This window comes from Nicotiana tabacum, chromosome 13 (genome assembly GCF_000715075.1).
Source record: "Nicotiana tabacum cultivar K326 chromosome 13, ASM71507v2, whole genome shotgun sequence".
In the NCBI taxonomy this organism is placed as follows: Eukaryota; Viridiplantae; Streptophyta; class Magnoliopsida; order Solanales; family Solanaceae; genus Nicotiana; species Nicotiana tabacum.
In genome coordinates, this window is record NC_134092.1 from 10,594,284 (window position 1) to 10,609,812 (window position 15,529).

The 15,529-nt window shown below is 33.4% G+C and overlaps 1 protein-coding gene and 1 non-coding gene across 2 annotated transcripts; both read right to left on the reverse strand.

The window, feature by feature from the left end:
- Window positions 1–328: 328 nt before the first annotated feature.
- Window positions 329–5,423, reverse strand: LOC107815449 (putative methyltransferase PMT23). Its single transcript, XM_016641029.2, has 8 exons — window positions 4,867–5,423; window positions 3,557–3,706; window positions 2,481–2,751; window positions 2,298–2,408; window positions 1,786–1,960; window positions 1,430–1,684; window positions 1,148–1,342; window positions 329–763 (listed from the first exon to the last, which is right to left on the reverse strand). Exons 1-8 carry the CDS (start codon window positions 5,314–5,316, stop codon window positions 562–564), a joined length of 1,809 nt encoding a protein of 602 aa, XP_016496515.2. The 5' UTR covers window positions 5,317–5,423; the 3' UTR covers window positions 329–561.
- Window positions 5,424–15,055: 9,632 nt separating this feature from the next.
- On the reverse strand, window positions 15,056–15,128 carry TRNAK-CUU (transfer RNA lysine (anticodon CUU)). Its single transcript has one exon. It is a non-coding gene; the product is annotated as a tRNA-Lys (tRNA).
- Between the last annotated feature and the right edge of the window lie 401 nt (window positions 15,129–15,529).

A 15,529-nucleotide genomic window follows, 5' to 3' on the forward strand; every position in this document is an offset into this window, starting at 1 on the left:
TAAAGAAGGATGTGTTGATACAAGAAGTGATCTTTTTCTGCTCGTTTGTGTCATTACTATTCCAGTTACCATAGAAAAACAAATTCGTTTTGGTTAATTTTTAAAATAGCGTTTACTTGAGAATTTTAATCCTAGAGTTCATATAATACGAAAAATTACATAAAACTCAGTCGTACTCTTATTTATATATCTTTTTCCTTAATTTAATTATTTAAAGCACAAGTGATAAATATGTAACCGCACATATTGCTCAACAAATAGTAATAAACAACTTTCATTTTCAAATCTTTTCATCATTTCTTGATTTGGGACATGAACTCTCAATTGATTCTGTCCTGTCCTCTGCACCAATATAATATTTTCAAAAACACGGTTACAACTCATCTCGAGACTTTAATAAGTCTTCGTTTCTAAATTTGGATAGTTCCTTGAGGTAAAGAATGAATTCTAGTGATACATTACAACAAAATTTGGTTCAAATTGAGAACTATGTTCTTTTTCCTTTTGTAGGCATAAAAGAGATAAATAGGTGCATATACAAAGGTAAAATAGCTATGTATTTCATATTCCAACTTTGTCATTTGGACGCCAAAAGCCTTTCTTACCAACAAGAAACTGCTCTTGATGCAGAGTTACTGACCAATGGAGCGAACGTAAAATCGAGCTAAGCTTGTTAAGCATCTGCATTGTGTCCTGAACTAAAAGAAATCCACCTGGTCTCAGTATTCTATCCATCTCCACAACTACTTCCGCCATGTCACATCTGCGAAAGAGAAAAACCAAAAAGATCGCCTCGTGAAAAAATTTAGGATATTTGTAGAGACAGATTCAGAATTTAAACTTAATTCGTTCAACCTTTAAGGTTCTTAGTACTGAACTTATTATACTTTCAGAATTACGAGTTCGATATTTAATATTTGTTGAAATTTTAGTTGTTTTTCATAGTTTTTCACTATATATTTATATTTTCTGTTGAAAATAATGGTTCAGTTGAACTCATAATATATACGCTCAATCCGCTTCTAGATACATGTAATGGAATGGGGATACTTAAAAAAGCAAGCAAGCTAAAGGAATGAAACTACAATAGCTGCATTGTTCATAATAAAGAAGATCAATAAGAGAAATGAGAAGGTGTTTATTGAACCTTTGAGTTAAATTTCCGAAGAGGAAGCTGGAATGTAGAAGATCATATGTCCGAGGATAGGTATTAAAGGACTCGCACCAGTCGTGGTACATACCAATCAGCCCTCTATCAAAGATAACGGAGAGAGTATCTGGCCCACTGATGGGAACGACATTCATTACCCATAGGGGTCGATCAATAATTGCCGAAGCAAACCTGTAATTACAATGAAAAGTCACCAAACAATCAACAGAGAAAAGGAAGCACAAAAGATAAAGCAATTCCAACATATAACTCCCTTACCCTCCATAACCGGCATTCATGTCCATCACGTTCCTCACACTTGACCAATTTATTGCAAGGCCGCCTATGTAAACATCAGAAACCAATGCTGTCCAGTGTTTTGTGTCCTCGTCGAAAACCTCTTCAGCATCCGCTTTTAGGGAGAGGCGTTGAGGTTTACTGTTGAGCCTCTGGGGCCAGGGTGAAGGCCACTCATATGTATTACCAATGCTGCTCGTGGGGAGTGGTACAAGACAATTATCAAGAGGCGCATACCTGCACATAAGACATAAGAAAAGATGATTAAGGTGGAACGATGACAACGTGATCAAAGTTAAGGATATAGTGATTATGATACTCAATGTGTATCAGCATACCATGAACTATTTGGTCTATTGTTCTGGTCACATAGGGGTGGATTATTTTCTTTGCGATTATCATAACAGGAAGATGTAACTGGCTTTTGATATATAACTAGCCCAACTCCAGCCGAGTAAAAAAAAGTCTTCTTCACCACTTTCCAGCATATTGCTTCAGTCAGTGCAACCATAGCTGCAACGAGAAAGAAAGTAAAGTGCCACTTAGCATAACTAACCAGGACAAAAACGGCAGCCCGGTGCACAAGGCATCCCGCGTCATGCAGGGTCTGGGAAAGGGGCGCACCCAAGGGGTGTGATGCAGATAGCCTACCCTAATGCAAGCATTAGTGGCTGCTTCCACGGCTCGAACCCGTGACCTATAGGTCACACAGAGACAACTTTTAACTAACCAGAACAAAGGTATAAAATGCCAGCACTACGGCCTAATCAACATTCAAATTGAAGCTGATCATTAAACAAAGAACTTGTAAGAATGTTACTTCAGAGGAAGAGTATTTATTCGTAAGAACCTTTCCAGACTTTCTGATCCCTTTCATCGTCCCGATAAACTGGCGTTGCTGACCACACGAAAAAACCTCCAGGCCTGAGAATTCTGTTTAGTTCCATCAATGGTTTTCCTCCTGCGATTAGAAATCGATTACCAAGTAAAACAATATAAATTATGTGTTTGGTAATTTGGAAGTAGTGATTACCATCTCCATCCCAATGAACCCTGCATCTTGCACAATGAATCATATCGTAAGCATTATCGGGAAATGCCAGCTTTTGAGTTCCAATGACTGAGAGAGTAGCGGGAATCCCACGCTCGAGTGCGAACTGTATTTGAGCCTCGTGTTCATCCTTTGGTGCAAATGACATAGTAATGACATTTTTATCCAGCAAATAGCCACCAAAGCTAGCAACACCACAGCCAACGTCTAAAATGACCCTTATATGCTTTCCCCATTCAATTTCCGGCAAAGTCTGAATTACAAAATAAGATAGATCTCAGCTAAAAATACAATTAGCACAATTGGACTGCACAGACCATCACCAGTTCCCAGCATAATGACTGTACGACCAATAAAAGATAAACAAACTACCCTCCCTTCCCTCTTCATGTACAAGAAAACAATCGAAAAAGGAAAAGAAAGAACAAAGATAAAGAACATGAGAATAAACGAAATAGTACTACTACTTCTTCAGTACTTGCTGCACACTGAATACATAGTCAACATACATGCAATATGATGTCCATTAAAGTGGACGCGGTCTTAACTTTGTCACTAGAAAATGGCTTATACTGAAAATCTATCCCTTTGAAGTGGTCACACAACAATGCATAAAAACAACATACCCGGTGTAATCCCACAAGTAGCGTCTGTGAAGGGTAGTGTGTATGCATACCTAACCCCTATCTTGAAGGGTAGAGAGGTTGTTTCCAATACACCCTCGGCTCAAGGAAAGCAAAATCACAGCAATTTAAAAAGAAATATGATAGCGAAGAAGACATGGAAAAAGAAGCGGTAACAACAAAAAGATATAATAAGAAAACCAAAGCAGACAACAATGCATAGAGATTATCAAAAATGATTATGCATTAAAGCTTCTGACATCTTCCAAGCGGTCACATTTCACATAAAAGGTATGGTCAGAATAATTTCATTCAATTGACAAACGCAATGAACTTGGACAAGAATGAAATCCAACACAATGTAACAGCAGTAAACATATACTGTATACGATTGTAGCGAAGAAGAACAATAAGTATGTAAAGTAGGCACACTACCTTCTCAATGGATTCAATATAGTTAGTTACTCCATCCTTGAACTGTGTTCCACCACCAGGAAAAACAAGATAATCACCAGTTTTGACCACCCAATTCTGGTCCTTCTTATATTCCACAAGCTTAGGATGAGGAACGTTGTTGTACCATATCTATCCAAAGTTAAATATAAATGACGAAACAGTTAAGTCGTGGTTATTTTCTGACAAGCAGAACAAAATACATGACTAGATTGAACATGATGCTTTTGGATAAAAACACACATCAATTTCATCAGAGGATTGCAACATGTAAATACAGAGGAAATCAATCCGTATTTGAACCTATAATTCTCACTAAAGTCGAACTCGAACAATACGAAACTAGTAACTGGATCCACAATGATCCGTATTCGGACCAATAATTGGCAAAAAGTTAATTGGAAAGCCATTAAACTCCAGCAGATATTGCACATATTTCAAAAATGCCATCACCCAAGGAATAGTAAGATGGTTGTTTCTAAGAACTATGGTGTCCGTAAACACTCTGGGCAATAGCTTAATTCCATATCATCTTGTGTTCAGTAGTGTTTCAGCTCTGTCTGTGCCATTCACAATTCAAGAGAACAGTAAATCGGAAAAGAAAAAAGAAAAATATTGCTTGTGAATGATTGCACAACTGGTCCAATTTCTTTCCCAATAAAAGCCCGGTAAGGAGAGTCCCAAGCAATGATAGATTTAGAGCAGTTCTACGAGTTCAGTTGAATCTGCATATTGCCTTAGGCTCAAATTGTATATATACATATGCAAAAATATATTTAAATGTATGGAAAGTATATAATAAGATCATTTTGCCAATTAAAGCCCCAACACTACTAAGGACACTCGTCTACAACCACCAAATAAAGACACTGGTAACAGGACAGTCAATACTTAGCAAGAGCTATACTTCTCAGATCTCAATGACAATATGTACTATGCCAACAAAATCTAACTGCTACAACCCTATGACTCACTGTATTAAGGGCAGCCCTGTGCACTAAGGGCCCGCTATACGCGAGTTCCGAGGAAGGGTAGGACCTCAAGAGTGTACGAAGTATTTTTGTAAGAGTCTGATTCTACGGCTCGAATTACGTCTAGGCTCCCTTCGCTCAGTGTACTATAAGAATAAAATCTAGTAGCTATAACCACTTTAAGATCCAGTCTCCACTAAACTTAAAATTTACTTCTAAAGTCATTAAACCAAGCAACAACAAAAAGAACATACCAATCCACAGTTAAAACAAAATTAGAAAACAAATTAAATCTTACCAACAAAAACCTATCAATCTCACCATATCCCTACTCTTAGGCCATGGAACTGGCAACTTATACCCATCAGGCAATGGAATCAAACACTTTGGACTTGGCTTAGGACAATGTCTTTCCCTATGCTCCATATGTCTTCTTGATTTTAATGCTTTTATTGCCTCCAAATTATCAAGACAAGGTATATAATCAACTGCAACTGAACCTTTACATAACTTCCAATCAAAATTATCCATTTCAAAATCATCATTTCTTGTATCATTTGAAAGAACATTATCATTCTTGAAATTTTGTAAAGATGGGGTTGGATTAATACTATGATTTAATTGGGGTTGAGTAATGTCGGTGACAAGATAAATAGGGGATTTTTGAGAGTTGGAAATGAGGATAAAAGTGACAAAGATTAATAAAAGAAAAAAGGTGAATAAGAATGGGATTTTGCGTTCTTTGAAAAGGTTTTGCATGGCTATGGCCATTTCTTGGATTGAGCTTAGTTTTTGGAAAAACAAATGGAGATCCAATGAAGATCTAGAGAGAAAAAAAGAGGGATAATTAAAGATGTAAAGGGGTCAAGGGAAGGAGTCAGTCAAAAGCTTGATAATACTCGTATATTTTCACTATTCACTATTCTCTTTTCCTTGTCCAATTTGTAAAATTATTTAAATATTTATTTAATGATCGTAAGTCAAAAATTTAAATTTAACTATTAATACTCTAATAAGTTCAGAAAATATCTATTTAATGATAAGTACTTCCTCTTATTCATATTAGTTGTTATGTTTGTTTATTACACATACTTTAAGAAACTATTAATAAGAAGCGCTTTTTGACTATTATATGCTTATTTACTCTTTAAATGTTTAGATTTTTTATGCTATGTAATCAATAATCTTTATTTTCAAGAACAATTACATGTTAATTTTCAAACAACAAACTGGAATAAAAATAATTAACTACATCTTGATTTTCTAAAATAAAAAGTATTTTGAATTTGTTACTGTATTTTTAGTAACCACGATAACTATAATGAACTCGAGGGAGTATAAAATTAGTTCTATCTTGAGATACTAAAAAGAATAAGTAACAAAATTTATTTTTTATATACCAGACAACAACACTAATAATAACATATTATGTATAATTTTACAAGTGGATCTAAAAACATATTTAGTGTACGTTGTAGGTAGTCTTGCTTCGATCTTGTTCTACATGTATAAAGACTGTTTTTAATAAATTTTCGGTTCAAAAAAAGCATGAATATACTATTAAAAAAAAACATGAATAATGTTATTGAAATATCATTTAAGGGGAGAAGACAAAAGAGGCAAGAACCCCACGGGGAAATAAATCTACTGACATGAGAATCTATTGGAGAGTACGTGACTGTTTCTATCATTATCTTATGTATTTAAATTTCCTTTTACTGGTTGTGGTTGAATGTTTTTTGACACAGTAAAATAGCGAAGCCACTTGCTTTTGTTTTTATGAAGCACATGGATTGCTGGATTTCATACGTACGTGTAAGGCAGAGAGCTCCGAATCCAATGAACTTTTTTGGTTGCACACCAAATTCAATAATTTTGGTTCAAACACCTATATTTGTTATAAAAATTTTATTGAATATCTATAATTTTTTAATTTAGAACCCAATAACTTAAAAGAACTAGAATTTCGAATCCAGTAACTTCAAATTCTAGCTCCGCCTCTTCCGCCACTCTCTTCTCAAATTTTGGTTTTTAAATAAATATCTTTTTACATAATAAAAAAATAAATTAACTTTAATTATTTAAATTTGTCCTTATTTACATGTTATAATGTGTCAAGTTAAGTACAGACAGACCTCTACAAAATCCTTATATAACAGTCATTCGTTATAAAAGTCAAGTTTTACTCATAATCGATTTCTTAGTTATATTTTATATTTCTATAACAATACCTATAACAGTAACGACCATATTTATAGAAGAATGCTCTTTGTAAAATTAATCCTCTATAACAACCATATATAATCATTAAGATTATTAATAATAGTTTTAAAAATATGCACACAATCTTTTCCATTAAAAAAGTTTCTATCTTGCATAAGATATAAGATCTGAAGATTTGCACATGATATATTTTTCCATTTGACAAATTCCAAAAATTATTTAGATAGAAAATTTAATTGTTAAGCTCTTAGATTGTCTCCGAATGAAAGCTATTGGATACCTTTTTGCTGAAAACTTGGACACGAATCTTCGCTAATTCAAGCGTTATATCGCTAGTAAGAGAATAATTCTACAAAACAAGCCACAATTACAAAGTTCTTCCATCAATTTTGAAAGGATTTATTTTTTTAGGTAGTTTAAAAATGTCTGCCTTAGAGTTTAAATCTTTATACGTTTAGTTATGAATTTATTAATAATGTATTAGCTTTCTTAAATATTTAACTAGCGAAATATGCATATCTTTTGCGATTTTAAATTTGAATAATTTTCTTATTTTTTATATATAACATTAAAAAAGAAAAAATAATTGATATTTTAATAATTTTTATCTATAACAGCAAAAAATATTTAAACATCAAATGTTGTTATAGGTATATAACAGTCATTTACTGTAAAAGCCAAAAAATATCTGAACAAACGAGATTGTTATAGAGGGGGTTGACTGTATATGTAAATTTTAATTAAGGGTCATTTAGTCAATTTTTTTAAGAGTTAGTATTTTTTCTAAGGTGTGTGCCAAATGACAAAAGGTCAATTACTGTGGATCGGAGAAAGTATAATTTATAAAAATTTTAGTGTTGAGTTTGTTGTAACTTCTAAATTATAAATTTGAAATTTAATGCTAACACTTTTTGCGCTTTAATTTATGTGACAATGTTTGATTAGATACGAAATTTAAGAAAGAAAAAAAATTTATTGGAACTTGTAATGTAAAACAAGTTATAAATATTATTCGACTATAAATTACTTACACAGCCTTTTAAACTTACCCGATTTTTATATTTAGAAAATACCGGATCGTATACTAAGTAGTAATAAACTAGATTTAATTTGAAAAGGGGTGAGGTATTCCCGTTTAATAGCTTGGTTGGCCAAGTTTCTAAAATATGCTTCTTTTGAGAAGTGTTTTTCAAAAAAGTAATTTTGGTAAGAATCGGTTTATGTTTGGCTAATTAATTTAAAAAATACTTTTAAGCAATAATTAGTGTTTTACCAAACTTTTGAAAACTGCTTATAAGTGTATTTTTCTCAAAAGTGCTTCTCAGAAAAGTGTTTTAAGAGAGAAACTACATTTTTCTACTTCTCAAAATCTGTTTCTGCTTCTCCTCAAATTGGCTATAAGAATCTTAGGTTTTCTATTAGTAATAAATAAAAAGGCATACATGTCAAGAATTACAGAGAAATGTCTCATGATTCCGGAATCTAATGACTATGTTTTTGAATAACAAGTTGCTGGTAATTGACCCAATTAACTATGATTATTAATTCGAGTATTTTAACGCAAGGCATAATTTAATAAAAAATAGTTGAAGATTCTCACCATGGTATATAAGATGGGATGATTAAGGGGCGTCCACTCCTACAGAAGTTGAAACATTTTAAGTCCTTTTTATAAACTGACCACTTTATGCATTTTGTACATATATGCAGCAATGAAAAGAATACAGAAGTCCAAATATCACATGCAATAATTGTTATTATTAGATAACAACACAAATATTAGCGTAGCCAGAATATTAGCAGCGATTAGTGAAGTGATTGAGGATAAACTTTTTTTTTATAATTACATAGGACCAAAATCAAGGTGACCTTAGTGTTAGGCTAAAAAATTCATATTCCTAACAAAGTGTGGTATTGTCCGCTTTGAGTCAAATATGTATGGTTTTTTTTTTTTCCAAAAACGTTATACCATTAGGATTATTCAACAACTTATAAGTAACTCTTATTTCTTTTCTACTTTACTCTCCAACATTAATAATTCTTGTGAATAATAGAGTAGCACTAGAGATATCAATAGCATTTTGCAGTCATCCATTAAATTGTGACAACCCTTTTGTTTATACTATATGTTCCTTCTATAATTTTTTTAGTCTAAGTTCAATGCACTAACAGCGTATATTAAGTGAACTCACAATAGTAAATAACTTTTCGTATCAAGCTTAATATGGTGATCTGAAAAATATTATAATAACTTGATATATGTTATAAAATATAACTCAAAGTAACAATATGGAACAAGAAAAAACAAGCTAAGAGATATATAGAGAAAGAGAGAAGATATTCTTATTTCTTCTTCAATTGTGTGTATTTTCTTATCTATTACAAGGCCTTTATATAGGCATAAAAAGTGAAGAAAATATGTCATTGAACATGTCATTAAACATAGAAAATATGTCATTGAATATGTCATTAAGCATTTGAGATGAATATTATGGAGGCAGAGTAGACATCCACCATAATTTGATATTTTTTATAACACTCCCCTTTGATGTCCATAGATAATGTGCATCATTAAAACTTTATTAGAGAAAAAAAATCATTGTGAAGGAAAAAGAGTACACATGTTTAGAAATACGCTTTTTGGTTGCCTCATTAAAAACCTTGCAAGGAAAACCCAGTGGGACAAAACCTTGTAAGGGAAAAAGAGTACACCGCATATTAACTCCCCCTGATGAGAGTATCAATTCACATCCTTGAGCCTTCGCATCCCAATCTTGTACACTAGTTTCTTGAAGGTTGACGTCGGTAGAGATTTGGTAAACAAATCAGCCATATTATCACTTGAACGGATCTGTTGCACACTGATATCACCATTCTTTTGAAGATTATGTGTGAAAAATAACTTTGGTGAAATGTGCTTTGTTCTATCTCCTTTTAAGAATCCTCCCTTCAATTGAGCTATGCATGCTGCATTGTCTTCATACAAAATTGTGGGTAGTTTGTCACACTTCAAACCACATTTGTCTCGAATAAGGTGTATTATAGACCTCAACCATACATATTCTCGACTTGCTTCATGAATAGCAATTATCTCAGCATGATTAGATGAAGTAGCCACGATTGATTGCTTAGTCGATCGCCAAGATATTGTAGTGCCTCCACATGTAAATACATAGCCTGTTTGAGATCGAGCCTTGTGTGAGTCAGATAAATACCCAGCATCGGCATAACCAACAAGATCGGGACTGCAATCATTTTCATAAAATAAGCCCATATCGGTAGTCCCTTTTAGATACCGCAATATGTATTTGATTCCATTCCAATGTCTCCTTATAGGAGCAGAGCTATATCTTGCTAAGACATTAATTAAAAAAGTTATGTCAGGCCTTGTAGTGTTAGAAAGATACATTAGTGCACCAATTGCACTAAGATATGGTACTTTAGGACCAAGAAGCTCTTCATTCTTTTCTTGAGGTCGAAACGGGTCCTTATTCACATCAAGTAATCGAAAAACCATCGGAGTACTTAATGGATGTGCTCCATCCATGTAAAACCGTTTCAATACATTTTCTATGTAGGCAGATTGATGAACAAAAATCCCGTTTGCCAAATGTTCAATTTGCAAATCGAGATATAATTTTGTCTTTCCAAGATCTTTCATCTCGAATTCGTTCTCTAAATAATCAATTGTCTTTTGGAGTTCTGTAGGAGTTCCAATAAGGTTTATGTCATCAACATATACGGCAAGTACAACAAACTCCGATGTTGTTTTCTTTATAAAAATACATGGACAAATGGAATCATTTATATAACCTTCCTTTAATAAATATTCACTAAGGCGGTTATACCACATTCTTCCTGATTGCTTTAGATCATACAAAGATCTTTGCAATTTGATTGAAACCATTTCCCTGGACTTTGAATTTTGTACGTCAGGCATTTTAAATCCCTCAGAATTTTTCATGTATATCTCATTATCAAGTGAGCCGTAAAGGTAGGTTGTAACCACATCCATTAAATGCATGTCAAGCTTATCATGGACAACAAGACTAATGAGATAACAGAACGTTATAGCATCCATAACAGGAGAATACGTCTCTTCATAATCGATGCCAGGCCTTTGTGAAAATCCTTGTGTAATAAAGCGTGCCTTATATCTTTGTATCTCATTTTTCTCATTTCTTTTACGTACAAATACCCATTTATAGCCAATCGGCTTAACACCATTAGATGTTTGGACTACAGGTCCAAAAACTTCACGTTTCGCAAGTGAATCCAACTCAAATTGGATTGCTTCTTGCCATTTTGGCCAATCATGTCTTTGTCGACATTCTCCAACAGATTGAGATTCAAGATCCTCTTTATCTTGCATAATGCTAGATGCAACATTGTATGCAAAGACATAATCTACCATTATATTCAATCAATTCAAATCTGTCTCAATATCGATTGGGTTTATTGATAGTTCCTTATTTTCTTGAGTCTCGGTCTCATTGATTTCCTCATGAATCTCAGGATTGATTAAATCATGGGTTTCTTTATGAGACTTATTCGTAGTGTCATCTTGATCATTTATTTTCCTTTTTCTAGGATTTCGATCCTTAGAACCCAATGGTCTGTCACGCTTTAGGCGTGCTTATGACTCATTAGCTATGACACTAGAAGATTGTCCAATGGGGACATCAATACGGATTGGAACATTCTCTACAAGGATATGTGATTTCGTTATCCTTTTCAGATCTGTAAATGCATCTAGCATTTGATTTACTATTTTCTGCAAATGGATAATCTTTTGCACCTCTTTTTCATAAATAGAGGCACGTAGATCAAGATGAGACAATGATGTATTTTTTCACAAAATTTTCCATTTGATTTCACCAATTTCTCCCCCTAATTTTGGGGAAATGCCTCATCGAATCGACAATCTACAAATCGAGCAGTGACAAATCTCCCGTTAATGTTTCGAGGTAGCGAATAATGGAGGGCGATTCAAACCCAACATATATTCCTAACCTTCTTTGGGGACCCATCTTGGTGCGATATGGCGGTGCTACAGGCACATATACATCGCATCCAAAAATTCTTAGATGGGATATATTAGATTCATGACCCGAAACTAATTGCAACGGGGAATATTTATGATAATTTGTTTGTCTGAGATGAATTAGCATTGTTGCATGCAAAATGGCATGACCCCAAACAGAAGTGGGTAATTTCGTTTTCATGAGTAACGGTCTTTCTATCAATTGCAAATATTTAATCAAAGACTCTGCAAGGCCATTTTGAGTGTGAATATGAGCTACAGGATGTTCCACTTTTATCCCAATTGATAAGCAATAATCATTAAATGCTTGGGATGAAAACTCAGCAGCATTATCAAGTCGAATAGACTTAATTGGATTATCGAAAAACTGTGTCCGTAATCGAATTATTTGTGCCATTAATTTTGCAAACGCCAGGTTGCGAGATGACAATAGGCACACATGAGACCATCTAAAAGATGCATCTATTAAGACCATAAAATAACTAAACAACCTACTAGGTGGGTGAATAGGTCCACAAATATCCCTTTGTATACGTTCCAAAAATGCAGGGGACTCAATCCCAACCTTTGTTGGTGATGGTCTAATAATCAACTTGCCTTGATAACAAGAAGTGCAAAAAATCTCATTATTTAAAAGAATCTTTAAATTCTTTAATGGATGCCTATTTGAGTTCTCTGTAATTCGTCTCATCATAATTGATCCGGGATGTCCCAATCGATCATGCCAAAGTACAAAAGTATTGAAATTAGAAACCTTTTGATTTAAGATAGAATGTGCCTCAATTGCACTAATTCTTGTCCAATACAGGCCACAAGATAAAGATGAGAACTTCTCAATAACCCTTTTCTGGCCAGAGACATTCTTGGTAACGATGAGATATTCGAGATTATTCTCATCTATTGTCTCAATATGAAATCTATTTCGACGGATATCTTTAAAACTCAACAAGTTCCTCTTGGACTTGGAGGAGAACATTGTATTCTCTATAATAAGTATTGTTCCCTTAGGCAGAGTTATATTAGCTCTTTCAGAGCCTTCAATTAGATTTTGTACTACCATATATTCATCAAAATCTATATGGTGAATATCTCTTTTAAAGAGAAAGTTATACCATTATGGTCATGGTCAAAATTAGATACAAGATCTGTTTCTTGCATTATTGTTGTCATTTAATAATAACATTGCCAAAATATTTTGGCGTACAATAGATACGACCATTCATGCTATAATAATAATATTATTTTCTTATTTCATCCCAAACCCCCTTCTCGAGGTGAGTGTGGTATATTTACTACTACTAGCACGTTCATATTTTTGCAAGAATGAATATGTATTCATAATGATTATCACATTGTTTTCACATTCACTTCAGGAATGGAACATAATAATCCATGCGTGCTTTATAAAATCTCATGCCATATCAATGGCAAACATCACTTTCACAAAGTGAAGGATTATTTTGAGAGTCATTATTGTTCTCATTACCATAATGATGACAATTATAATTTCGTCCATTACCACGTCCACATCCATTCATACCTCCACGGTAACATCATGTCTTATTTTAGACTTATGGGACGGGTTTCCACTATTAGTGGTGATTGAATTTAATTTACATATGCGAACTTTCATTAATTGAATTCAATCAAATAAAAAGTATCAAGCAAATATAGAAAAATACATAATCAATTAAAATCTACGTGTCCTTTGTGATAATTATCCCACTTTAAGATGGAAGAGATATGTGATAAAATAGGAACGAAAAATATGTGCTCTCTCAAAAGTCTTCACTTCGTGTTTCTTAATATTAACATATAGGAACATAATACTTGTTATAGAAAAAATATTTATCGTTCTTTACACCAAAAATCCTTATATGATTTGATGAACTTTCAAGAAAAACTTTTTCGTAAAGCAAGTTTGTTCATGTATGGAAACATAAATAGCAAAGTGTAAAGAAACTTGAAAACTAATTAGAAAAGGCTAACCGTGATGGCCGAATATATGTTGGCGTTATACACCTTATACTGTCATCGTTCTTACCATATTATTAACATTAAATGACGCTACCAACACTGGCCGTATCATAACAACTCAATTGGCTAGAACTTTGTGCTGATAACGTGTTATAAAATATAACTCAAAGTAACAATACGGAACAAGAAAAAACATGCTAAGAGATATATAGAGAAAGAGAGAAGATATTCTTATTTCTTCTTCAATTGTGTGTGTTTTACTATCTATTACAAGGCCTTTATATAGGCATAAAAAGTGAAGAAAATATGTCATTGAATATGTCATTAAGCATTTAAGATGAATATCATGGAGGAAGAGTAGACATCCACCATAATTTGATATTTCTTATAACAATATAACACTTAAATCTCATTTCTTTTTCAACTTTCCACTTGTGTGAGGATTGGTGATTTAGGTGGACAGGTTGAGTAATTGCAATGGAGCATGGCAGGCCCAGCCCATTCCCACTGCAGCAGTCTTTCACTCTTGTTAATGCTCCATACAACCTTGCCCCATTATTTTAGATTTTTTTTCTCTCTCTTTGCCATATGAATAATTTTTTTTTCTATTGCTTTTTTATCATCATTAATTCTTTTGTTATATTTTATCGTAATATCATCAGTCTAGACTTGACTCGAGAATCTATCAGAAATAATTTCTTTACTCACACAAGGTAAGGTAAAACTACGTACACACGACCTTCTCATACCTTACTTGTAATTACACCGGGTATGTTATTGGTGTAATATCATCGATATAGAATATTTATTTTCTTTAGATATGTTATTACTTATTACCATCCTTTTCAACTTGAAAAATAAGAAGTCCCATTAGCTTCACACTTCAATAATTTTCATTATATAGGAACTTCGAATCCTCACAAGGTAGGATAAGGTCTGCGTACACACTATCTTTCTCAGACTTCACGGTATAGAATAATACTGAGTATGCTGTTATTGTAGGAATTTCGAATCTAGGGACCTCGATGTGAGTTGTGACCTCTTGCTTTGATAAGATCAATGTGATCCTTTATGTGATATGAAATGGTGAATCAATTTACTTAGAATATGCCAAAAAAAGGTATTAAATGCCGTACTCCAATGACAGGGCAAGGCCAAGTGCATATTTGCAGATCTTCCCTCCCAAAAAGAGTGCAAATATTTATTTTTCTTCCATATACTGCAAATCTCATTAAAGCTTAGTATTAAAATTTTAAAATATAATATCGCCCACCGTGGGGCTCGAACCCACGACCACAAGGTTAAGAGCCTTGCGCTCTACCAACTGAGCTAGACGGGCTTCTTGTTTGATTCTGCTAATTATTTATAATTATATTAATTGACGGTACTGCCCAAAAAAATGGTCTTTTCTCGCAACTTATGAAGACAATCAAACTGCTTGCTTCTTGTTGTTGACAACCATTATCAATTAAAATACTATATATAGCACACTATTATTTGGCTTCAATCAATCCAAAATCTATTTTAACTTAGTTGTAAATTCTTAACAATGAGTGATTTTACGGTGTGCCTCACACAACTGATATTAGTTGTGTGAGACTTCTTTTTATCTCATATATTTGTGGACCCATATCTTAAATATCTGGGTCCACAAAATTCTGGGACCACAAAATTGTGAGACAAAAAAAAAAGTCTCTTACAACTAGTAACTAGTGTTAGTTGTACTCTAGGTTGTTTCCT